Genomic DNA, 26,523 nt, shown 5'->3' with positions numbered 1-26,523 from the left:
CCGTTAGGGGGAATTTTTTTTAACTGCCGTAGAAATATAAAAGTTTTTTTTTATTTGCCATTGGAGTAAAAAATGTTTTCGCCGACGATAGGATATTTTTTTTGCAACGCAATCGGGAGTGGGGTATTCGCTTTTTTTGAAGCCAACACGAATCTCGCTTCGGCAAGTTTCGGTTTCGGTTCTACACCAATCATAACCTTTTTTCTTTACATAAAGTAATGTTGGCTATTCTGCAAAGTGCGAACGTAACCAAACATCGAACTTTTGACGGGCGGCGAAGGTGATTCGCGACGCATAATTTTGGTATTGTCAATTTGATTCTGACGTGAAAAAAAGGGGTAGCAGATGAAATGTGTCGCTCAAGCGTGAATATTCACGATGCGTTGGCGCGTCTCGGACAGTTTTGACGAACAGGCATGGGACAAGAAACGAGAGGCATTCCGACTGAAGAATCACACGCCTGACTTGTTGTCGCATTCGAACAACAACAACAACAACAACAACAACGAAAACGACAACGTCAACGACAGGGTGCCGATTTTCTTGAGGCGGCCCGCGCGTACGCCGCGTCGATTTAGAGTAACGTTTTCAACGATATTGCGCGATCATCATGACGCCGCGGCTGGCTCGGGAGAAGCACGTCAAGTACTTCCAAAGATTACTGCAGGTCATGCCCAGCAGCCTGGCGGACTTTGACTCCACCAGGCCGATGATAGCGTACTTCGCCTTCTCCGGCTTGGATCTGTTGAATTCGCTCGACGAGATCGGAGAGCGGGCCAAGTCACAGGCGATCGATTGGATCTATCGGCTCCAGGTCGAGGATGCCGGTCCACGTTCCGGCTTCCAGTCGTCCACGACGATACCGAGAGACATACCCGATTACCAGTGCGGTCACTTGGCGATGACCTACACCAGTCTGGTGACTCTCTTGATTCTCGGCGACGATCTCGGTCGAGTGGACAGACAGTCCATCGTCCAGGGGGTCCGCGCCTGTCAGAATCCCGATGGATCTTTCACGGCCATGGTAACCGGGTGCGAGAGCGACATGAGATTTCTCTATTGCGCCTCCTGCGTCTCTGCAATTCTGGATAATTGGTCGGGCATGGATATTCCAAGGGCTATCGACTACATTTTGCGAAGCATCGTAAGTGTTTGTTGTAAAATTTGTTATTTTGCAAGATTTGTAGGCATCGTTATCTTTATCCTCCTTAGTGTAAAAGATGATGGTTCACTTTACGATACTTTTGTAGTCGTACGACGGCGGTATTGGGCAAGGACCGGGCCTTGAATCTCACGGAGGCTCCACGTTCTGCGCCGTGGCGAGTTTGTTTCTGATGAGAGAGCACATTAACGTATTGGACGTGTTGACGTGGGATCGTTTAGCTCGGTTAAAGCGTTGGTGCCTTATGAGACAGGACAGTGGATTTAACGGCAGGCCTGGAAAGCCGTCCGATACGTGTTACAGTTTCTGGGTTGGCGCTACGCTCGAGCTGCTGGAGTTCCTCAATTTCTCAAACGCCGAGGAGAATAAAACGTTTATCCTTAATACGCAAGACACGCTCGTCGGAGGATTGGCGAAGTTTGATAATACTCGGCCTGATCCTTTGCATACATATTTAGGTAAACGCGAGATAATTCACGTCGCATTCTTGTTTTCACGATATAATTTGTAAATGTCTTCAATATAAAAGTATTACGTCATCTCGTGAAAAGTAATCCTTACAAGCGGTATCTGTTTTAAATGATCACGCGTCAATAAAAGTGTGACTTTTCCAGGTCTGTGCGGCTTAAGTCTCTTGGGACATCCTGATCTGTGTTCGATAAACCCCGAACTTAATATTTCCCAACGAGCTTACGAGCATCTACAACGGATTCATAAAAAGTGGCGGAGCGAATGATTTCGGTGTACAGACATTCGTGGGACTAGCGATCATATCAGAAACGCACAGTACTTAGTACACCAGATCAGATACTTTTTACATTCGATACTCGCCCGTTCGCATTTCATCGCATTCTCTGTGCTAAAATCCTCATTCTAAAGATGTCAATTAATACTGCTACAATAATCACGAAATGGACAGTAATGTTTTGTTTATTATTTGGGACTGCTTGTTGAATGCTTGTTATACATATATGTAAAGTATATGTGTTAAAGGATATAGATATTATATACATATATAGATACATTGATAGAAAAAAGATGTTAATAAAAAAAAGACCGATTTAGCTTAATATTTGCAATTTGTTTTTTTATCCTAGATATTTAACCATCATAAATAATCCTATTAATATTTGTTTCTATTATTTTATAAGTGTACATTATCGTTGATATAATTAACATATTCTTATATGACGAAACAATATTTTTATAAAAAAAAAAAAAAAATTAAAATTCAAGGGAAAATGTAATTACTGTATGAAAAATATGACCTATCCATTTTTTTACCTACCCGTGTAAAATCTAATATACAAATTTTTAATTAAGATCACGACATGATTATAAGGAACCCCTGAAAGTGACACTTGATGTGGGAAATGTAGGAACTCGCAGTTTTAATAAGCGCGCGATTGCGATTTAATTGGGGTCCAATCTCGCACATGCGAGCAAATATAGAGGAAACTATATTTTGAGCAAATAAATATATATAAAGATATATCAAACCATTTTGTACGTTACTTTATGTATTCTACCATTGTGGTCAATATAATATGTTGACCACTTACTTTATTATATTCAGTCTTCTTTCTTCGGGCCGGATTGGACCTACCTTTTGTCGCTCCTGGCCATATACAATCTGCTCGCATTTCGACCAGAAATCAATAAAAAGGAGAAAAACTCCTTTCATCTGTCGAATTATTATATCTCTCTCATCGCCGACAAATAACATACGTTCGATTCGAATTACATTGCGAGTATCAATTGTATTGAAAAAATGCACGACGACGAGAAGTTAATTTAAGATAAAATATTAACTTATAAAAATTGACTGCACAACAATGATAAAAGAGAACTTCATTAATTCCGTTATTTGTTTGAGAATATTGATCGATCGTTTCTTTGTGATCCGTTCTTTTAATTTGGAATTATAATCAAGTACAGAAAAAAATTTTACTTCGCGCTATATGAATATTGATCTCAATTATATCCCGCAAAAAAATTGAATTTATAATGTGGACAAAATTAAAGAATTAATAATGGAAAATGTCTCGATATCAAAAACCAATTGCGAAAACCGACCGCACGACACGAGATAAATAAATGCTACATTCGAATCCAGGACATATGACGGGAAGAGCGTCACGATTATCGCCCGCGAATTCATATCGAAATTGCAAATCGTTTACAATTGCCGTTTACGTACCTTCGCCTTGACGTCTCCGTCTCGAGCGAGCAATTCGCGCGACGCACTCATTCCGATAAACAATTGATATACTTGCAAATTGTTCAGCGCGTACTCGCGTACATGCTCGCGTATACAGTCGATTATTCCCGCGTTTCCCGCGGTCCGCGGAACGAGGAACAGGAATGCCAATCGCAGGAACGAGCGCGTTCCGAAAAGCACAGCACGGAGCTGACGGAGCATGACGACGGACGCGCGGAGCACGAGCACTTATTCGTATCTGCGCGAAATTCATCGGGAGAATGACTTTCGCGGGTAAAACGGTACTCCGAGCGTTGAGGAAAACAAGTGGCAAGGTCGCTCGCGCCGAGAAAAACGATCGGCCGCGCGCTGACTTTGAAGGTAACGTTATTGTTTCCGAGTTTGAGGATTCATTCAACGGCCGTGCCACGGTGGAAGGATACAGGTGTGCTCATACTCGAGACGAATTTCGTACGGTTCTGCGCAGATGCCAGATGCAGCCATTTTTTTAAATAAATAATAAGACACTATAATGACATAACACCGAATTCAACTGTCGCGGAAAGATGGAGGTATCTGGCAATCAATTTCTCATTTTGTTGTTAGAAATATATGCGCAAAAGCACACCCTGTATTCTTTCACCATGGGCCGTGTCTGGTATGCGGCCGGGTACGTCGCGGTCTTGTCGCGGCCGTCCGTCGGCGGCTCGAAGAGCGGTCGAACGTGATTGGCCGGATCCGGGGGCTCGATTCGCGAGGGGCCAATCGCGTTCAACGGCTCAGCTGACTGCGCGGTGGCAGCGACGCGTTCACGTTTCACATCGGCGCGGTGCCGCGGTGGCCGGTGCGGTGCGAGACGTTGTCGATCGTAATTCCTCTTTCTCGTGAATGAAAAGAGATTCGGTTACAGAGGATTCCAAGCTGAACGTACGCCGAATACCTCGTTCCTTCTCGTGTCGACTGCAACGAGTGGGATGCCCCGTCGCTGGACGAAATGAACGCCGAATGTCGCGCTGGACGTCGTACGTAACCCCCTCCCGGCTGCGTTTTGGCGGGTCTGAGGTCTCCTTGCAGTGCGCCGTGATCGGTGAGTGAATTGTATGTACATGAGAAACAAATAATTCGAAGCGAGATTCATCGGAATCTTAATAGAATCGTCGTCCCGCGTGTCACAATGAGATAACCTCGCAATTCGCGTTTCCTGCCTCCGTTTCGATATCTACTCCGAATGAGTTTAATCGCTTTCGGGAAGATGCTTTAATATATAAATAGATTTAATCCGAATAAATGTGAAAATTATAATAGATATCTGGTAAATTAATGAATTGTGGCTTAATATTAATTCATTAAATCGATATTAAGTAAATATTAATTTAATTATTTACTACATATTATCAATTAAATATATATACCGAATTAAATATTAATTTATTAAATTAATTTTCTCTGAACGATTAAAACTAATTTCTACATAAGTTGTTTGTGAATGGAAATTTTTTTTAAATCTATTCCGTATTCTTTTCAATATATGAACATATTTATATACAATCTTACGTGAACAATTTTTTTCGGGTAAGCTCTCTCATTACACTGCACATTTGATTTTACGAACAATGGTAAAATAATTTTACCATTTAAAAAATAATTAAAGAAAATAGGAATGAGATGGGGACGACAATTTAATTTAAGCTTAATAATCTAAGAATAGAATTAATAAAAATGAGAACGAGATTTGCACATGTTTGATGTAGATGTGCGCAGCAGGAGTTAAAGCTTATTTTTTATTTATATCCCTTAATAAAAACAAATGAGATGATTTATCTTTACTCCGTATACAAAGCAACCGACATAATTTCGATGAATTGAGGCTGCGATACGCGCCCTAAATCGTCCTTGCATCATTTATTCAACAATGAAAAATCGTGACATTTGAAGAATGGTAGAGATTCCGTAGAAATGTACTACTTGCAGAACACAGAAATGAGCTCGTAATTATATCGTTTTCAATGCTTTAACGTCACATGGATGACTCTTGCACGAGCAATTGTTTATTTTATCTGCAATGATTTAGTATCGTGCGTTTACGTATTCGCGATCGTCAAAGTTCTTTCTTCGAATTTTCCTTTGTTATGCGAGCAGATGTTGCTCCATAAATCATAATCCTGTATCGAGAATGTTATTTTAAAAGATTAACATTTTTTTCGAAATCGAGTTTACAAAGATTTTTATCCTCTATAGTCTCTATACAATTGCTATCGTTGTTCTGTTTTTACTTATTTAAGAATCAATGATTTCAGTATTAAATAATTTTTATCAGAAATACAAAGCTTTGTTATTTTGTTTGCGGTAAACGTATTTTTATTACGTTAAATATTAAAAGATTTATTATTAATATCTTTTAAACGGATTCCTTTTTACTAAAAATTAAAATTTTTAATTTGTAACTGTAAAAGTATCTCGATAACCAATCGAATGTTAAAAAAAAGTAGGATCTTACTGTCTATTTAAATAATTGTTTATTGATGATTAATTTTATATCTTTATGAAGATTATTTTTCCGAAGAAACTGGTTTGAAGATTAGTCAAATAATATCTGTTCGCGAAAGCATTTGGTGTTATCGGGTAAACATCTTGTACAACGTGTTGCCACGATCAGCGTTAATATTCCGAAGCTCTCATCGAAGGGATTTTTTTCCGATGCGTTTTACGAGCAATCCTCGATATACGGCACCGTTGTAAAGCGTGAACTAGAAGCTAACTTGTATCTGCTCCGACTTGCTGTTTTACGATTATGATCGTCTTCTACGTTGCCACATGGCTCGCCAGTAGTTCCGGTCGAGGAATTACTCGCTGTAGTTCGGCACCCTGCCTCTTCTTTCTTCCACCGTCCTACTTCCTCTTGAGAGAGAGAGAGAGATATATTTCAACCCTTCTCGAGACGCTGAAAATAGCGTCTATCATCCTCCATGTACATCCTCGTACAAACTTGCAATAGAGACTGTTTTATTCCTATAAGACTTTTTCTTTGATATCACGTTGATCGTAGCGAGAAGAAAATATTTGCGTGTTTGCAATTAGTTCTTATTATTTTTAATCGGTAATTGCAGTATTAACTTATTATATACTTCTATTTATTAAATTTATTATTTCTCGATTCTGCTGGTACAGAGTACGAATTCTATGAAAATATGTAATATTCTGACGCAGTAGACTTTTAGAAAAAGGAATTTTTTTAGCAAAAATTTCATTTTTGGTTTAATTAAAAGTTTATTCTTAAAAGAAGAACGGACAGGTAGTTTTCGCAATACAAATATACTTTATTTCTTTATGTCTTACGTATAATAATGTTATAATTGTGGTCGTCGTTTCAAGGTTCTCACAATCGCGCCAATCTACAAGATCATACTTCATTCTTCAACTTTGAATGATCTTTTAGATTTTATCGGATAGCGTTTACAGTTTCCGTAGTACGTTGCGCAATTGACGTCCAAGTCTCGGTGTCCAGGGAAGCCTACGCCCTAAACGAGGTGCGAATATCGGCGGTAACGAACGGTCGTCCTCGTCGATTTCGTACGGATCCCCGTAGGAGAATAGATCCTCGCTCGATCCTCGTCCCAGACGCGGTGTAAATTGAGGTGGTTGTCTTTTGTCGTTAGCTGAAATTGATTATTGATGATCATATAATTGCGACCAAAATTGGAAATACATTCTTCTTGGACCTTAAAATTAGCGGATCGATGAGTAGATGGACTTTGTATGTAATTAAATTGAGAATAGAGAACTCATTCATAATGTTAAATGAAATAATTTCTCTAGATACATTTTCAAACAAAATTTTATGGGAGGAGAGAGTGAGAAAAATTCAAAGAGAAATAAAAGGGGGATTAAAATTCCGTTTGAATAGAGTTTACTGTAAATTTAATCGAAAAATAAAGAAAGAAAATTGACGAGAATGGAATTTTAGAATTTAATAATTATATATGCCACAGCTTGAACTGTTCGCAAAGGTTTTATTTTTGATCGTTCATAATTCGAAAATTATATATAAATTTTTTTCTTAATATCACATTAAAAATCTCGCTATGTGAAACACCTAATGCAGACTTATAATAAAAGAAGTGTCAACAATAATGTCGATTAAATTTAATTGTGACAAAAGAGAAGAATTATTGTCCGTACGAGCGAAATAACATGTAAGATCGGAAACTTAATGAGGCTCGAGCGATGGATTGCGCTGAAAGATTTTGATTTTCTTACCCGGAATCGTAATAACTGCCCAATGCACGCCGTCCAACGCGTTCGCCAGGACCTGAATCTCGGAACTCACTTCCTGCTTCTCGTCCGATCTGCGTCGCCTTCCCAAACGCGGGCCGAACCACATGCCGCTGGCGATATCCTGCGGGGTGCGCTTGATGCACTTGCCATCGATACACGAGCCGAAATCGTTGCTCGGCAATCTGCCGTCGTTCGACCCGCCGCTCGAGCCCGTCTCCCTCGATTCTGCGAACGCATGCGGTTAATAAAACGAGATCGAGACTTTAATGATTGCGTGTGCTTATATCGGAACAAAAATCGGGATTACCGTATTCACCGGAAGCGCGAGATCCCAAGCAGAGCAGCATGGCCAGGATGCAGACGGTGGTTGCGTAACTGACGGTATTTCCGGTGCCGATCATCGCGAATACGTCGTTCCTCGAGACTCCGCAGCGGAATAATGTCGGGCTACGATGGTGATCCTCGGGGTTTTATAGGGGCGGAACTGCGTCGTTGTGAGGACGTCGACGTTGTTTTTTCCGTTCTCACCTCTTTTCTTTCACCCCCGAGGCCAATCACGATTCGCCGAGAAACGATTCGTCTTTATTTGAGGCTCGGCTGACTGTCCTACATACGCAATGAGACTCCTGGAGTTAGGATTCGCGGCCCGGAGTCCTGGAACCCACGCATTTACGTACGGCGTAGCTTCTATTTTTGTCCTCGGAAAAAAACGGCGTTTTTCATTAATTCTTCCAATGAATGGGAATGTCGTATCGACTTCTTCGCGCGAAAATGGAAACGTATTATATCTATTTTATTTCAAGTTATGAATGAGTTCAATTTTATCGCGAAAATTGATTGTAATTTTTAAAAATTTATCTTGCCGTGTGGAAGGAACTTTGTACATTTTATTAATAAAGAAAGAAACAAGACTTTTTATTGTTTCATATAATAAATTTATATAAATTATATTGTTTTGCTACGTTTGATATTAATTGTTATTGCAACAAATGGTAGTTGCAAAAAAAAGAAACTTTAAAACATTTTAAATGATTACACAGCGCATATATTTCTTGGATTATGTTGATATAAATATTTTACGTGCTTGAAAATAACCTATAATCATGATATGTTATCCTTTTTCATTAAAGTAATTTTGTTCGAGAACGTAATTAGAGGAAACGATTAACTTGCACTATAATTCAAATCCTGTGCATTTATTTCGGAGATTCGCAAAATTAATTTGAGTTTAATTGTAAACAACACAACATACATATATATATTTTTCCTTTACAAATCCTGTGTTTCTGGTGCGTATTTTTCATACCCCACGCGGCGTAACAAATGACTTCAACGGTCGATTGAACGAACGATTAGTCTTGGATTTAACTTGTCGATTGCCGGCTTAACTCGGCGATCAATGAGTTCGCATTCTTTGCACTCTCCCTATATAAAAGCGTCAGATCCGTCGGGCGAACCCGACATTATCCTAGAATCGCGTCGTGTGATATTGGATCGGAAATGTGATATTAAATTACGTATACATTAATTTTACATCACATGTATAATATTATTAACATTAATATATTATTCTTATACAGTTTGTGCTTATTGTAAGAAAACGCGCACGAGTAATAAAGTGAAATTTGAAAAGTTTTATTTAATCACGAATTTATATTAATTTTTTATAATCGGGATATTTTAATTAATATCGTAAATTATACTATTTGGTTTCATTATTGTTTTTTTTATTTTTATTAGTGTGGGCAGTATTGTTACTAATTATTTACTGTTAATGTCAATCTCTATTGTAGTCAGATAGCGTATAGTTTTTACACTATTGAAATAATGTTAATTGAATAATCGAAGAAAATTGAATAAATATATGTTTTTACGAATTATCAATAACATTTTTGTCAATATATTCAAAATTGCCAAGAACAATGTTTGTAATTATAATCGCAACGTGTGCGAAATTTATCTTAATTTTTTCAAGAGCCTCATGCATTTTCGGTTTCTTTCTTTAATCTTATATGATAGTATAGATGAGTACGTATGAAATATTTCTATCGAGAATTAACGCGTTGCCTCTGCAAGCCACTAAATCAGATGCAAATTGATTGAATGACTTGAAACTCCGTGATTGCATACGGGTTTTTTTTTTGGGACATACATATGTATCGTCACACGCGTACGTGCAATGAATACGTCTTACTCGAGGCGTGCAATTAGGGTGAACTCTACACATGGTCGTGGTTTTTCAGTGAGATCTAAGTGGGCGAGTCACACTCGTCCTACGCCGACTACGTGCGCCATCGTGTACTTTTAATACTTGTCAAAGCAAACAAACGCCCGCTTCATACTTTTTTATCGCGATGCGATATTTGGTAGACACACGATGTAAGAGCACTTGCATCTGCCGGACCGAATGTGCGCTACGAAAATCTTCCCACGTGACGATATCTTTTCATACGTTCGTCTTTTTCTTCGCTTGTATCGCGAAGATCACCCGCGATCTCGGCATTTCAACTCGATTATGCGCGGCCAACATTGATTAGCGCGATCTGATGAGTAATTCCACGTGATTCAAGAGTAATACGAATAAATTTTATACACTTACGACACGTGTTTGATAGAGAAAGTTTTTCATTAAAATATCAAAATAAATCAATTCGTCCAATTATCATTATTGGGTTATAGAATCGCGCGGGAAGCGTTAACTCAATTGTCAATTATTTTCGTAAAGTGGATATGGACGATCATGGGGGGCGATAAGTCGACTTGACCGAAATATACGAAAAAGTGAGATAAATCCTCTGACGTACTACCGGGGGTGCCTCGCATCTGGTGATTTGATTACTGCGCGTTCTGTGATGTTCCACGGTGTGCTCGGAGATCTTTGTTTCGGTCTTATCTTTGTTCGAACCATTATTTCGAATTAGCAATCAATCATTCTCATTCGCGAAAGCGCCTATCTCGAATTTTCTAGATCAGCAAAGATTAGTGCTCTTCGAATTCTTTTTCCGATGAAATAATTTCAGATACTCGTTTACCTATCTTCTGAGAGAGAGATCGCTTCCTTTCCGTTGCATTTATCATATTTATTTAAAATATGTACGCTTTATCAATGTTTCTTATATATAATCAGCGTTAAATATAATGACCATGTAATATATTTTAATGTTGTTATTTATTACAATTTTTTAAAGATATCTGTTATAAGACCGGGTCCAGACATGTATCGTATCACCGTATCGTATCATGATATTTTTTTATAAAAATATGGATATGTTGGTTATAATTGTACGTCAAGGTCTTGTTTTCAATCCTTATTTGTATCCCGTAACTTATAGATTAAAAACAAGGCCTTGGGTTATCATTATACCAACATATCCGTATTTTAATAAGAAAATATCATGATACGATACGGGGATACGATACATGTCTGGACCCGGCTTAAGCGGTTACCATTTTTGACGATTTTATGATCATTGATACAGCGATTCTTTCTTTCTTTCTTCCTGCGACGAACGAAATTGCGATTCCGTTGTGCTTTTTGCGGAGAAAACCGAGGAGTAGGCACGCGCTATGTCGGGGTAGGTGCGAAAGAGGGCGGGGTAGGTGAATCGGCAACGCTTTGTAAACTCTTGCCCTGACGAAGCCCAGAACACCTCGCTGTCGACGATGCATGGAAGGAAAGAGAGAGAGAGAGAGAGAGAGAGAGAGAGATACATACACACACATATATATAAACACTCCCATGGTACCATAAGAACTTGGCTATTCTCGGTAACCAGGAGAGGAGAAGCCGTTTCCTCACACGTGAAAACGAATTTCCGCGACATGTATTATAGACCGAATGCGCTTCCAAGCACCTATTGCATTACGATCAAAATTGTAATTCGTGCAAATATTTCATTAATCAATCCGCCACTTAAAATTAAACAATTGTAAAGTATTTTGGACTAATTTTTGCAGTAAATTTATCCAGCTTGTAATATATTTCTTTTATTTGAATACTAGGATATCAATATTTTTATAAACAGCTCAAATTGCGGCGCTTTTTGCGAGTATTTCTGGTCATCAAGCAACAATTAAACAGCGAAATTGCATTGTTTTGTTAGCATTGCAATTTGAGCGAACTTTACTTTGCTAACGTTTCAATCTGAAATACAGTTATTTGAATATTTAGCGACAAATTTGTGTTCGTTACTGCGAAGTCGCGCAATAATTTAGCAGGGGGACGCGCAAACAATTCTCGTTGCGAAATCGAGCGTATAGAGAATTGTCTTCAAGATGCTTGACAAGGAACGCCGACATCAGAGAGTAAAGGGTTAACACTGGCACGCCGAATATGCGAGAGAGAAAGATACTCGGAATATTTACTGCGGTATTTTCTTACAATAGGCTATTCCTTCTTCAAATTCGAATATTTCGTTTTTATTAAATTATTTTAGAGGATTTAATTATTTAAATTTTGCACGACATTAAGTAACGAGTACAATTTTATTTTCTTTACTCAACATTTTCAAAGTTTATTCCATAATTTGGAAAAATTCTTGAAAATGATATTTTTACAGAGCTTTACGTTGATAATTCCACGTTATACGCAAAGGTGCAAAACACTACACAGATTTGGAAATCTACTTACAGAGTAAAACATTCTTATCAATCGAATTTTATTTTATTATCTTAATTAATATTTTATTAATATATAAAACACTATTTTAATTTTATCGATTAATTAAGAAACAATTTTTATCCTTATCTAGATTATCTAGCAGATACATATAACATTATCAACTTTTATTTAATTGTAATAAACTATTAAAGAGAATAATTAAAATTGTGATATAATTGGAGTATAAACGCGAGTAATGTAGAATTAAAAATGTACATTATAAACTGTGATAAACTATGTGATATAGTTTGGTCGATACAACGCGACTTTGATAATGCAGAGACAGTATACGCTGCCGATGATCGTGATTTAATTTGTTGAACGTAGACGAAAGAATTGTAGGATCGAATAACAAAATATGAAGCTTCGTCAGCGTCGGAAGAGTCAGCTGAAATGTTTACGGCGAGGCAACAGCGAGGCTTAACTATTAACATTCTCGAAGTCCCGCGGACGTGCACGCTCGCGTATAATATAGTGCCACTCGTTGCGATAAACAAACGGCTCGTCAATCGTCACGCTAATATCGATCCTCGGGCTTCGCGATCACTCGCGTACAATACACAAAACCAACAATGTCGTCTTCGACTGGCGCATCGAATCACGTTGTTTAGGTACGATGGACATTGATGGACCGGTGCCGATATCGAGGACAATCGCAAATATTTAGTCTCAGGAGAGTCAAAGAGTTCCTGGTAGCAAAAACTAAAAATTAATTACGTCAATTCAACAGTTAAGGTTGATTGAACGAGCAACCATAAATTGACAATCCCGAAATTTTTAGGGACAGCAAGATTAAAATCAGTGATAATCAAATAGTTAGATATCTGAGTTTAATCGAATGGAAATGTATCAAATAAAGTTTACTTTGCATGACAAAGAAAGATTTTCATGACCAATTTGACGATGTTTAAGAAACTATAACTCATAGATTTTAACTTTAACGCCCATAAGGAATTACTTTTTCATAATATAGATATAATTTTCCTAAAATAGTTTTCCTAAAGGTCGGATGGATTTTAAAAGCATTTTTCATATGGCGCGAAATAACCGAATACAAACGGTAACAATTTAAATTTGAAGATTGGCAAACGAGCGAAGTTAATTATAATTAAGCAGAGAACGGTATCAGAGATGCCGTCTACTGTCGCGCGCTGGGACAAATAGACACTAATATTTTCTCCTCCGGGATATATTGACTACATGTAAAGTATCAGATACGCTACATGGGACCAAGTACTGGCGCCAGGGTAGCCACGAAATTCGAAACCAAGCGCTCGACACAATGAGTTCTTCGTCTATAATGGGCCAGTTGAGAGAGTAGAAAGAAAAGGTAATGAAGGAGAACTTCTCACGGTTTCTCCTCCTTTCGGGAAGTGTGAGTTATATATATGTAAACTAAAAGTACAAAATGATGCGTATATGAAAACAATGCCATAAGTAACTTTGAATAAACTGATTCATTCATATTATTTAGAAAGCACGATATAAACAATGTGAGAATGTGAAAGAATATTTTTAATATCTATATTATTTCGAGTTTTGGTCATCAATTAAGTTTCCTCTTTCTATAAAAATTTAATGAGAATTTTATAGATTCTTTATTTACGAAAATAATTTATTGGAAAGGTAAAAAGTAAAATATCATGTCTTATTATTACATTGTTTATTGCTGGCGACAATTTATACATTTCTATAACGATACTTTATACAAAACTTTACAAAGGTTCTTAATTCTAATCAACGACACGTATTCAACCCAAAATCATGATCTTAATTATAACTTAATTGCGTTATTATTAACTTACGAAAAAAGACTCATCGTTAAAATAATATTCTTTGGCTCAAAGTATGATTGCTACAGAAGGAACGAAACTCTATGTATATATACACAACAATCATGAACGCGTGCTATATACAAAATAAATTCACCCTTTTTACACCGAATAATTATATCTTTTCCCAGGCCGCGACTTGCCAATGTTTTTCTCGAGATTTTTGGAATCTTTTAATAAAACATTATTTTATTCCTCAATAATTTCGAATTTCTTATAATTCAGTCGCAATTCATTCGAAAAAATGTTTGAAAGACGCATCGGTCGTTAAATCGCGGGGACCACACTTTCTTTCCGATGTAAAAAAATCATGTCAGGCGCAAAAAGGAACGATCGTTTCGAGCGATATTTCGTGAAATATCGCGGATATGTTTTGACAGTGGTGTCTCCGGTATATTTTATTGCATCTGGCTGGTCGGTGATTCTTGCTTCAATTCGAGGGCCCACATGTGCTGCGGCCAACCCGTCCGTCCTTTGCTCTTCGTCGGTTCTTCGTGGCCGAGATTCGAGGCAGATTGCAAACACGACTCGTTCTGCGAAGAAACAAAAATACCCGATGACATATGTAGGTCCTCATCAAAAGTTAATCCTGTCTCTATAGCTAATGTAACTGTCAACCCTAAAATTTAGAATGCTTCTTTTCATTTCGTCTTTAATTTAATGATAGACATAAAATCAGATATGGAGAATTTCAATAATCGTCAGGCAAATTGATATAAGAGACGAAGGGTATATCCAGGTTATTGACCGTGAGTGAGAATTGTAGTGATCTTTATTGAAGAGAGGAAATTCCACGTGGGTGGTAAACGATCGCAGATAATGAAGAAAGCCACAAAATACAGGGTTCGAGGAAAGCAAATTGTTTCCGAAGTTCAGAATTAGAAGATTGAGTGGAAAATCGAATCGAATTTCCTTTGTTTCCTTGTAATAGCACTTTCTATCAAGTCGTCTAAAGGCAATGACCTCTCGATGGAAACGATCTCAGGGATCCATCAGTGAATCAAACTGAATCCGGATAATTTTTTGCAATGAATATTTCATGCAATGAATTTTTTAATAATGTAATAAGAGTAATAAATAATTGCATTAATCAGTTAGATTTGTTAAGTCATTAGTTACAGCATCTTTATAATTGAATTGGTTTAAATTGTTTCTTATTATGCCATATCAATTCTCAATTTAACTTCAATCAAGCAAATGTAAATTTTAACAAAATTATTTTTTCACGATCTTTAATTTCATATAATAGAGTTTATATAATAATGAGATTATATGACGATATATAATTCATTTTTAACAAATCCCGAGGCACTACGGCTTTAAAAGATCGAGTTCTCAAGCCGACGTACGAATGTATGTAATTAATAGAGGCGAATGTTTACGTTGAAGCGACGCTTACAAAAGCGTTTTGAAAGATTTAAGAAACTCCGTCTATAGGAGACGGAATAATTCATTCTGAAGAACTGTCGAGCCCGCGACCGAAAGCCGCCGCACGCGGCCTCGAGTAGCTCTCGAAATTCTTTAGGACTTTTCGGAAGGAAAAATCTCACGAATACGAAAATGAACGAAGAACGAGGAGCAAAAAAGTTAAATAAGCAAAAATTATTAGCGCTATCTCATTAGTATCTATATATTTTAACAAGAACAGTTAAGTTGCTATTGCCTTATTATCAGTTGTAAAAATTTGTGTTTTACATTTTTATATAAAATTGACGATTAATGAGCGACTTTTATTAAAAGATAATTGTTATCAATTTATATTTTTATTTTTTTAAAACTCAAACATTTTACCAAGCCTTTCTTTCTTTCAATAACAAATGATTTTTATTCCGCTCCTTTAGGTAGCAAAACAATATTTAATTTCTCTTTCTCTCTCTCTCTCTTTCATTCACGTTCTCCATTCTTTTGCTTTCGCACCCCTCTTTTCTAACTCTTTTACCGCTCTACATAATTAATAATAATTAAGTTATTTACTTGATTAGGTTGAATCGCTTTATTCCTCCTGCCGTTCGAGAGAATTTCCGCGCGGAAGGTCTGCGGTTCCTCTCCCTCGTCGCTTTCCAACACCGCCATCAGATATCCGATATAGGACGCAGCTAGTCTTAAGGTCTTGATCTTTGATAATTTTGTATCCGAGGGGACGTTAGGAATGCATTCTCTCAAATCAGAAAAGGCATTATTAATGCTTTGCGTTCTCCTTCTTTCCTTTTTGTTCGCGGTGTTTCGCCTCTTCGGCCTGGGCGCCACGCCACCCTCGCGAACGCCTTGATGAAGATGCTGCTGAAGGGTGGCGCCGACGATCTGCTGGCTAATCTGGGCGCTCGCGAACTCATGCTCGCGTCGGTGACTAGGCTGATGATGATGGTGGTGATGTGGATGATGGTGATGGTGGGGTGACGTTTCCTGTTGTCCCTGCGGGTATGGCAAGGTGGTATAAGGCTGGCCGGCCGAAGGGTGCACGTATTGCTGCAGAGACGAGTAACTCGGTTCCTGGACGCCGATCTCCTCGATAAGGGGTGGCGTCGACGCGGTGGGACTGCCGGCCCCCGAGCTACCCCCCGAAATACCGGAATCCGCGCCTCCCCAGTATGTGGACTGACTGTCGGCATCGGGAACCGAGCCGAGGGGCCCTGTGCAGAAATCGGGTGCACATCGCGTTTTTATGTGATCGATAGATGCATTGATGAAATTGGTTTTTAAATGACTCTCGCGAAAATTATTAGCGTAATAACTATACGCGAATATAATTTTTAAAAATAGGAAACTCTCTTTTGCGAAGTTTGCAAAATAACAGCCAGATTTTTTGACACTCGACTTTATAATAATATAATTCTCAGAGGCCTTTGATAAGAACATAATTGAACATAAAAACATTAAAAAAAAAAAAAAATTTTTTACGCAATAAAGAATTTAGTAATATTTTGAAACAATATTATATTTTATGATGGTTCTTAAAATAGTTAATGATATTTCAATTTAATTCATTCCGTTGATATTTTGCATTTGTTGGATTTTTTCGTACTTGCTTTATAGAAAAAAATGATACGGCAAGTAGTACGCAATTAATTTAAAGCCTAGTAAGCCTTTAATTTTGATTGTCAAAATAGTCTACATATATTTTTTGCAACGCTTCTCTTTAATATGTTATAAATAAGCAAAAAGTGACTTTTTGAAAAAAATATTCGTTTTATTTGCACTATGTTATATTAATATTTTATTTCAATATAACATATTGCGCTCGATGTTGAATTGTTAAACAAATCATATACGTAAGATATTTAAAGCAAAAAATACATCGTTCGCATAAAAAGCTCTTGTACATTGTTTATTCATAAGTCTTTTGCATTTTGCAATTAATTATTCTTTCATTAAATGCTACTCCATCTCTATTAAGCTGTTTGATTTACTGCTTCTTTCGTCATCGGTCGGTCGTAATGATAGGTTTTGCCTGAACATGAATTAATGACGAATTAATGATGAGAGAAGCGAAAATAACGTTATCCTCCACGTGCAAACTGGAAAAGCGAGTTCTACCTTTACGGAATTTTTCCATTCTTGAACTTACGTAAATAGATAATCTCATTAAGTGTGTGCATTATTACATATTAAGAATAATAAAATAAATACTATCCGTGATAATGCATAATGATAATACAATGCATAAATAAAACGATATAGCTAAGAAGATAGTGACATATTATGTCGGCGAATCTCAAACATATCCTAAATTTAGCTCGCACGCAAAATCAATAAGAATTTCTGTAATTTGAAGAATTTTGTACTTCATGAGACACGTTTCCTTATGTTTTTATGTTTTTGAATTCCATCTATCATACATGTAATTTATCTATAAAGACAGAAAGAATCGATAGATATGTCCATTTAAATTTTCTACTCTAGGAATCATGCTTAAACCTGAGATCACTCGTTTGTCTTGAAAAAAAATCGTAAAAGAATGCGCTTTGTTTTGGTATTCAAATTAGTTTTCAGAATAATTGATCTTGTCAATTAGGATGCGTGTGCGCACTCACCGTATGGAAGTTGAGTGACATAATTATACGGTTGATGCCACTGCGGATAATAGTCGGTCTGCGCCTCGTATCCGCCAAGCATGTTGCCTGATATTTTATCACCGTCAGATTCCTTTAATTTGTCACAATTCGTATCAACTTCACAAAACGTTCACTTTGAATTCTCAACTTAAACTCGTCGCCGATTTATTATTATATTTTATTTTACGATTTAATTATTTTAGCATGTCATTTACTATATCTCGTTATGTTCCTTCGATGGTGAAGAGCCTTTTCTTTCGTCAAAAACAAAAGTTGTCATTTAATTATTATATATTATTATTTCCGTTTATTATATCTCGTTATATTTCTCAAGCATCTGAAGATTTCTGCAACTTGCACTCGAATTTTGTCTGAACGAGATGAAATTTATTGCCGTTCTGATTATCTTGTATTATTACACAAATTATTTTATTTTTCGACGATGATGCCTTCCACTTAGATCTCGTCCCGCGAAATGAAAATTATCTCTTGATGTCTCATTATTTTCTTATTCTCGACTGTCGACTTGATTCTATTTCCCGCTCGCGGGGGGGCGTCTCTTCTTCGATTTGCGTCCGGATATCGCGTCGCGTGCTTTCAGCACAGACTGTCGTCCGAAGCTGAGGAAGCGCTATATATTTGCGCGCGGTCTCGTTGTCGAATAGCGTCGATGCAGTTTCGGATGTGCAGTCAAAGGGACACTGAGAAAGCGGAGTTTGGTGCGGTACCGAGATCCGCTGCCCCCCTTGCACGATGCGGTAAAGTCCCCGGTCGCGTTCGCCGCTTCGTCGTCGGTGGTAGCAGCCGCGAGGCACGGGTGGGTGTACCCGTGAAGAGACCCGTCGTGATCCCGACCCCGTCAAAACGGGCGGAGCTCGGTATGGTCTACGCCCCTGTGAGGAACCCGGGATTCAATTAGTAAATTGAGGGAGCCCGCCGTCGACGGACGGCGAAGTGGGGTATGATTTAGGGTATGACGTTTCTCTCGGCGCGGAGGCGTCCTCCCTCCCGCTGCCTCCACCGACCGCGACGTATCGCCATCGCCGTCGTGCTCATCTTTTTGCCAATCGACTAGAGCGAAAGCGAATGCTCCGACTCCTCGTGGTGTAATAATATTAGTCGAGATATCGGCGCGATATAGCGCAAAAGTTGCGACGCAAATTAGAGGATATAGCGCGTGATGCGAAGGGAGGGAGAAGAATTTTTTCTATCGTAAATTTGCTCGAAAGGGAAAAATTTCGTAGGGCATTCTCCAACTTGACAGTGTGGATGTATCTCACAAGTTAAATATTTTCACAGCTAAATGTCTCTGGGGGAGACTTGATCACACCTCTATATAAAAGTTTCTTTCCTAGATTTTAGTAAATTTCTTCACGTGTGTATAATTAATAAACATTTTTTGATAGTTTCTGATTAGTGTTGAATCTCCATGGGAACTCATACACGTTAATTCTGTATGTTTATCGAATATTAGAATAGAAAAATTAAATTTTATTTTTTCTAAGAAGATAGATCGTTTAGCGTAGATTTTGTCAAAATTCTGCGAGAGAGAAGGATATACATTTGCCATGACGCCAGACTCTAGTTCGAGGGTTTCTAGTTTAGCGTTATTTCTCTTTTTTTATTATATGTTTTAATTGTTTTCAAAATTTTTGGTTAATATCGTTATTCTAAGTTTCATCTCATTCGTTCCCGGTGGTATTTAAATTTTAACAGGCGTTAAATGTCGTTTAATAATTACATCGGGTCTCCGTGTAATACGCAAAAAGAAGAAGAAACGGGTCAACCCACTTTTACGATGACACGTTTCCTTCTCCAGATGACGGAGCGACACGAACGAGCATATAATAGCTGCCGGTGTATATATCGACCCTTTGAGGAAAAAAAGGCTTCCCTTCGTTTTCTCTCGAGTTAAAAACGAAACAACCAGGAACATCCGACGCCGAAGTCAAAGGGACTTCGTCGGGAAAACGGTAGCGCGACGGTAGTCTCGCGGGACTTTTTCCTTCACCCCTTACAACCTGTTCGCATAAATAAGTCGGCACCTGTTTTCTTCTCACTCCACTTTTTAACGACAAGACAATTTGTACGACAAATTGCGACAATTAATTAATTAATTAACCCTTTCGTCTCTAAGTTCATTTAACAAAAAGGATGTTTGTATTTTTGCGCACATGTTTTGCGTGCAACTATTTGTACGATACATACAAGATTGAACTAATTTATAGCTAACGATTAGAAAAGTGAATACATTAACCGTGATAAGAGCGAGCGTGTCTGGTTTTATTTCCGAGAGAAACCAGACGCCAATGTGTATAATAGCCAAATAATTATTTCTAGTTATCTAGTCGTAAATTAGATTTGTCTTCCCTTGTTTTAAACGGGAAATTATACTGCAACAATAAATATCTCGATAAATATTAATTGATCTAAAAGATTTTTATAAGATTTTTGTCTTCTCAGATGACCTTTTCAGAATATCTTTTCGCAATATAAAGACCTAATTTTTGATATAAATTTGTTTATATCCATAATTGTTTCATACCAACTTTGTATTTAAACGCTTAAATAGTGTAGGTAATAAATGTACACTAAGAATATTGACCTTTATCTCATTTACCGTAAGGATCGTTGGCTGAGAAAGGATTGTTACTGTTCTCCAAAAAATTCCATCGCTCTTTTTCCAGCATTCCTCTATAGTCGATAATCCGTACTCTTCCGTTTTTTTCGGTCTCTCGTGGCAGATATCGGTGAAAGTGATTGGTCGAGTGGCCGGCTGCCAGTTCGTCGGCAAATGCCGCAGAAGCTTCTTGACAGAGCCGATGGTAGTGGTTTACTGTCAAAGGGAAATGCCGCGATTAAAGAAGCACTTATAGGACGACTAATTTTTTTCTTTGATGCCAGGCGACCGTGATCGCCTTCCTCGTGAACCACTCTTACCGCGAGATAGGCGCCTTCAAGGAGCGACGATTATCTGCCAGCGCGCTGATGTGTCTCGAACTGATCGCGAAGTCGTTTGGCATCGACAGCCCAAAACCATTTCCATTTTTATTGTGAATAGTGAAAATGTATCTTGTGTTTCGGATAAACTTAAATCGAAATTACGAGATTTCTCATAAACATCCTCCCTTCCCCCCTCGATCAACGTATATTATAATAAAAATATATTAGTTATATATTGACGTTCTGTATAAATTTTATTGACGTTTTAACCTTGTAATTACAAAATTTCAGAAAAAAACGATTTTTTTCAGTGTAATTTTATTACAAATACCTTTGCGTTAAGCCAATATATTTATCATAATAATTTTCCATAATTTATATTCAATCTAAAGCAGCGTTTATAGAAGCTCCCTCAATCTTAAAATTTAATTATTATTAATGCAATCAGTAAAATCGAACGTAAGGACGATACCAACGTATCCTAAATTTTCTCCCCTCTTGTGAATTTCCCCTTTTGGCTAACAGGGAGCCCTTTACCAATGGGCGGGTTTAGACCAACCAGAGAGATCCTGGTGCTACCATTCGATGTGAGATGTGCGCAGGACTCGGTAGTTGGGAGGAAGGAAGGAAGGAACGAGTAGCGGGATAACGTGCGATAATAAGGGTCTTCCTTATGTCTGGCGGCTCCTCGCGATATCTATTAAGTAATAATCGTGATAGCGTAGATGAGAAGTGCATGGGGATCTGGCGCATAGGGTGAATCGCCTCGTTCTACGCAAACCCCCCTTCATCCCTGGCTTCCGGCGTCGCCTGTTTCTATTCTCTGTGTTGTTTTAACATTCGCTGTTATTTTGCAGTGGCAGATTGACATTAAATTTTGTTAAATTTTTGAGAGGTACGGAAAAATTTATACGCAATCTCGTATCTTAATTTACAAAAAGAGACTTTATTTTCAATTATTTGTAATTTTAAAATTATTGCATCAAATTGGGTATAAATTAGATTCAGATGTTCCATTCATATTTCTATTTTGATAGAAATGTGATTGCTATTTACAATATTTGTTATAAAAAATTTAATTGAAATTTAATATACTTTTATATGTGACATCATAAACTGTGGTCGCTTAATTTGTATTTCTTCAGCATAAATTAAATAAATTTATATATGTTATGTTATAATATACATATATGTGTACATAACATATACGTAAAACACATACACATATATTATCTGCTATAATTACATAATTGATTTTGAGAGCCTTTTATGCGCGATGCCTCAGGCGCAAAAACCAAGGGTGATCTACCCTTCGATATCTGTTACTTGACTCCACGGGGGTATAAAGGCGGCTGACGACGGGGTGCAGGAATACAGCGGTTGACGCCGGTCGCTTTTGCGATGGTGGGACGCAATCCAGAACACCTTCTAATCGCCTCTAATCGCTTCTACCCCGCGCTGTGGGAAACCGCAGAACACCCGGTATGACTCGTGAATGCACTCGAGTAGCCCTTTTCGGTTCGGCCGGTGAACACTCGAAGTCTCATTTCGGAAGACGCGACCTAATCGAACGCCGCGCGCCGTTCCTTTCAACGATTCTTGGAAGAATCTTTCTGATGATTTATATTTATGAAAAACATATATCTTTGGCTTTCAATCCTCAATATAATTAATTTAAAACTTAATACAATTATATACAACACAATAACTTCTATAAAGTCCTGAAAAAATAATTATTAATAACATTTAATAGCAACTAAACTTTTCAATTTGATAATTAGATCTCTTTAATAAAATTTATAATTTTGATATGTATAAAGTTTACACAATATCTATGATACTAAAAAATTACGATGTTTATTAAGAAACATTTTATATAGACGCATTATGTAAAAGCTACAGAGTTCCATAAAAAAATTTTAATAATTTCTTAACGATTTTTAATTTAGAATATACATATACGTGCTTATTATTGTAATACAAAATTATACCTTAAAAAATGTAACTATTGAAGCATTTCTCGTAAATTAAAAAAAAAAAACATTAAGAAATGACCAATACTACTGAATTTTATTCGAATTAATATCTTAATTATAAGTAATTCACAGTTTGTGAATTTCTTAATATTTTTTATTCTTTTTTTTTTATTTTTTCAAAATACACATGTATAACGTGGCGTAAAATATATCGGAAGAGTAGAATGTTGTTTAGAAGTAGAATACACAAAGGACGCGTGCCAGTCTCGTGGCGCAGGGATTTCCGGGCCGTGCATTGAACGTCGACACGTTCACTAATTATTATTTCCGTCGTTAAGTAGGCCATTTCTTTAGGAAAAGAGCGGCGTGGCGTAAACAAGGAGGTAGGCCACGGTGTTCTGCGCTGTATCGTTGCACAGCTAGCGGAATTTATTTATTTTCCCATCGATGACACGTGGTTCCTCTTTCCGTTTATCCCCCTTTTTCTTTCTTAGCGTCGCACCTCGTGTCGAATCACCGAAATTCTTCGTACTTCGGAAAAACCGGGAAGAAACTGACTAAGCATGAATTTGTTTATAAATTATTTAAATATACCGTATACGTATATTATAATCTATTATTTCGTTTTTTTTTTATAAGAAAGAAATATCAGGTTTTCTTTAATTTCAGACCTTACAGTAAAACTTGAGAAATTTAAGTAGAACTTACATTTGTCTTGCGTAAAATTTCGTAATTGCTCGAAAACTTTCTCAACTTTCGTTTGAACGAAGACGACCTATAATGAGTGCGGTTGGTTTTGACAGAAATTAGTTTCGTCATGCTTCATTTCGTCACGCTCAAGACACGATGCTTGGAAGCCCGATTTTCGAACGAGACTTTCTCGATTGCGAGAGGTCGATACGGATTAGAAAATTGAACGATCGGAGAACGAGTCAAACGGCGGCAAACGGCGAGGTTTTCGAGGTGGAAAAAGGGGGAAGACGAGACGGAAAAGGGGCGGCGGCGACGAAGCGGGGGCGGATAGAAAACGAGCGTGAAAGAGCGAGCGAGAGGAAAAGAGAAATTCAGAGGGGCCATGTGGCGTTTCACGAGATATCAAATCATACTACGTGTACGCCATGCCGCCCCCTAAATATAGTTTATTGCGTTACCGAGTATTAATGGAGCTTCTATAGAAACGACAAAGACGGCCCCCCCCCCCCCCGAACGCAAACGTAACTCTTCCGACTCGGAAAACCGAAAATAGTGATCTTCGTCTACCGAGGGTAATCTAAAATCTGAAGATAAATTATCTGACGAAAAGTGTAGAAGCGTATATAGGAGTAATAACTTTGCTAATTAACTATCGCACCGCAATAAGTAACGTTAATTAACGTAATGTTTACATTAATGTTCTCAAATGATGGGAAGTGATATTGCTACATTTTTTTTATTATATACATATATTACTTTTAATTTTACATTACTCGCGTGATTTTTTTTCAAGGTAATTACTGGCGTATTATACACACCAACATTATATCTTAATTTTTATTGTTTTCTTTGATGATTCACAATTAAATAAAAGTTGCTAATATTCTACGTATCTTTTAAATCAAAAGATACGTGCAAATCTTTTTTTATTAAGAAACAATTTATGCAGCATTTGATCGATATAAAAACGTTTTACTCTGTGAATTTAGTAAAATTCTAAGGCTGGGGTGTATTTTACACCCCACGTGAGTAACGTAGAATTAAAAAGTAAGATTATTTAGGACCAATATCCCCTGATCAGTAACATTGCGGCAATTAATAATAATTAAGCTGTTTCATTTAAAACTTACTTCACGGTTTTATTATTGAAATAAGTTTCGAGGAAATGGTGCTGGTTTCTTTGTATAAATTTCCATAGAAGAGATAAAGATTTCGACGCAGCTATTCGTCAAAACGATGTTAATTTGTCATACAGCAAGGGGTGAAATTAATAATCGGCCGTCATGTGTGTCTAGTTTACAAGTTTAAATATGCCAGATTGCGCGGCACGAACGCGAGCTTGGACACGCTCGTGTGTGGTCCACCATCAGCGGTCCGTGTCATAATTTTCCCTGACGAAAACTGTATAAACAGCGATCCCTCGTCTATCTACCTGATACTTTTCCCGATATTTGGCCTTCCCTGAAAAATAAGAAGGCGGGCGTGATTTTGTCCTAGAATATCATAATTAAATGATGATTGCGGCTTGCTGCGCGACCGCGGATGCTGTTATAGGCAGGATTCGGAGTTCTATATGACTGGAATAAAATTCCAACGGGAAGGAAGCAGTTATGAAGGTGCACCTGCACCCACAAACGTGGGTGGCTGCTTTATTCCCGTCTAGGTGTCTCCGAGGCAATTAGGGAGTGTCGAGGTTTCCGACGAAATCGAGGAAACTCGACGGCGCAAGGAGACTCTTTTGAGGATTAGCGAAAATAATCACAAATTTGGAAAGACGCTCTCTTTTTTATAATATTTATTAATATATAGGCTGATGCGATTTATATAAAATACATTTTAAAAATGTGAAAAAAAGACATATTATTGCTGATTAATTTATACTAATGAATATTAATATTGATAAATATCTATGGAAATTTAAAGAGAATTTTATTAAAAACGACGCGGTGATCCCGCGCACGACTCATTCGTTCCAAATCTCGGAACTTTGTGTTCCGGTGACGCTATACCGCCGGAAAATATAAGCACGCCCGCGTCGTACACGTGTTCCTTGTATATCATAAGCCTCTGTTGCGCTCGTTAAGGCGAGCTAGTTTCTTCCCGAATTTGCTTACTATATCCTGTCACGAGTTTCATTCATGACTAGGTATCCTTCAAAAGATGCTCTGAACGCGCTACCCAAAATTTATCGAGCACGCTGACTACTTTGAAATGTGTAACTGCTCACGCAGACCACAAATTGCAGCTTATCAGGAATTTGATTAATCTTTGCTTGGATACTGATGATTGAGAAATAATTTTCATTGTATCAGGCTCTCATAGATTTTATATAATAATACTTTTTTAAATATAAATATTTTTGAAAAAGAATATTTTAGAGATGACTTAATTTGCAAATTGCATGTCTTTCTCCGCAGCGAGAATCATGATCCATTTGTGAGATATATACTACGTTTACGCGAGCGTTACTTCTGTAGTAACTTACGATAATTCACTCGTTTACGCGGAGTAAATTATCGTAAGTTACTACAAAATCCCGTTTACGCAAAGGAAAATCCCGTTTACGCGAAGGAATTATCGTAAGTTACTACAGAAGTAACGCTCGCGTAAACGTAGTAAATAGGTATACAATACAATGAAAGATCGTTGTTGATATTAAGAGTCAATGAAATTTGTTTTTGGGAAGAAACGCAGCAAAGAAATGGCAAACTATAATTTTATCAGCACGGA

The 26,523-nt window shown here is 37.5% G+C and overlaps 3 protein-coding genes across 4 annotated transcripts; 1 reads left to right on the top strand and 2 right to left on the bottom strand.

The window, feature by feature from the left end:
* The first annotated feature begins 215 nt into the window (after window positions 1-215).
* Betaggt-i (geranylgeranyl transferase type-1 subunit beta) lies at window positions 216-2,232 on the top strand. Its single transcript, XM_071787546.1, has 3 exons — window positions 216-1,144; window positions 1,251-1,620; window positions 1,777-2,232. Exons 1-3 carry the CDS (start codon window positions 611-613, stop codon window positions 1,896-1,898), a joined length of 1,026 nt encoding a protein of 341 aa, XP_071643647.1. The 5' UTR covers window positions 216-610; the 3' UTR covers window positions 1,899-2,232.
* A 4,426-nt stretch (window positions 2,233-6,658) lies between these two features.
* Pban (PBAN-type neuropeptides) lies at window positions 6,659-8,101 on the bottom strand. Of its 2 annotated transcripts, none has more exons than XM_071787510.1 (3): window positions 7,945-8,101; window positions 7,620-7,862; window positions 6,659-7,018 (listed from the first exon to the last, which is right to left on the bottom strand). In XM_071787510.1, exons 1-3 carry the CDS (start codon window positions 8,036-8,038, stop codon window positions 6,816-6,818), a joined length of 540 nt encoding a protein of 179 aa, XP_071643611.1. In that variant the 5' UTR covers window positions 8,039-8,101; the 3' UTR covers window positions 6,659-6,815. The 2 variants fall into 2 exon arrangements, with proteins under 2 accessions (XP_071643611.1, XP_071643612.1); XM_071787511.1 differs by having other exon boundaries at window positions 7,954-8,078.
* A 5,852-nt stretch (window positions 8,102-13,953) lies between these two features.
* On the bottom strand, window positions 13,954-18,979 carry Hand (heart- and neural crest derivatives-expressed protein). Its single transcript, XM_071788167.1, has 3 exons — window positions 18,161-18,979; window positions 16,104-16,759; window positions 13,954-14,662 (listed from the first exon to the last, which is right to left on the bottom strand). The coding sequence occupies exons 1-3, from the start codon at window positions 18,240-18,242 to the stop codon at window positions 14,528-14,530; spliced, it is 873 nt and encodes a 290-aa protein (XP_071644268.1). The 5' UTR covers window positions 18,243-18,979; the 3' UTR covers window positions 13,954-14,527.
* Between the last annotated feature and the right edge of the window lie 7,544 nt (window positions 18,980-26,523).

This window comes from Temnothorax longispinosus, chromosome 9 (genome assembly GCF_030848805.1).
Source record: "Temnothorax longispinosus isolate EJ_2023e chromosome 9, Tlon_JGU_v1, whole genome shotgun sequence".
NCBI classification, from domain to species: Eukaryota; Metazoa; Arthropoda; class Insecta; order Hymenoptera; family Formicidae; genus Temnothorax; species Temnothorax longispinosus.
This window is presented reverse-complemented; position numbering and strand designations above follow the sequence as displayed.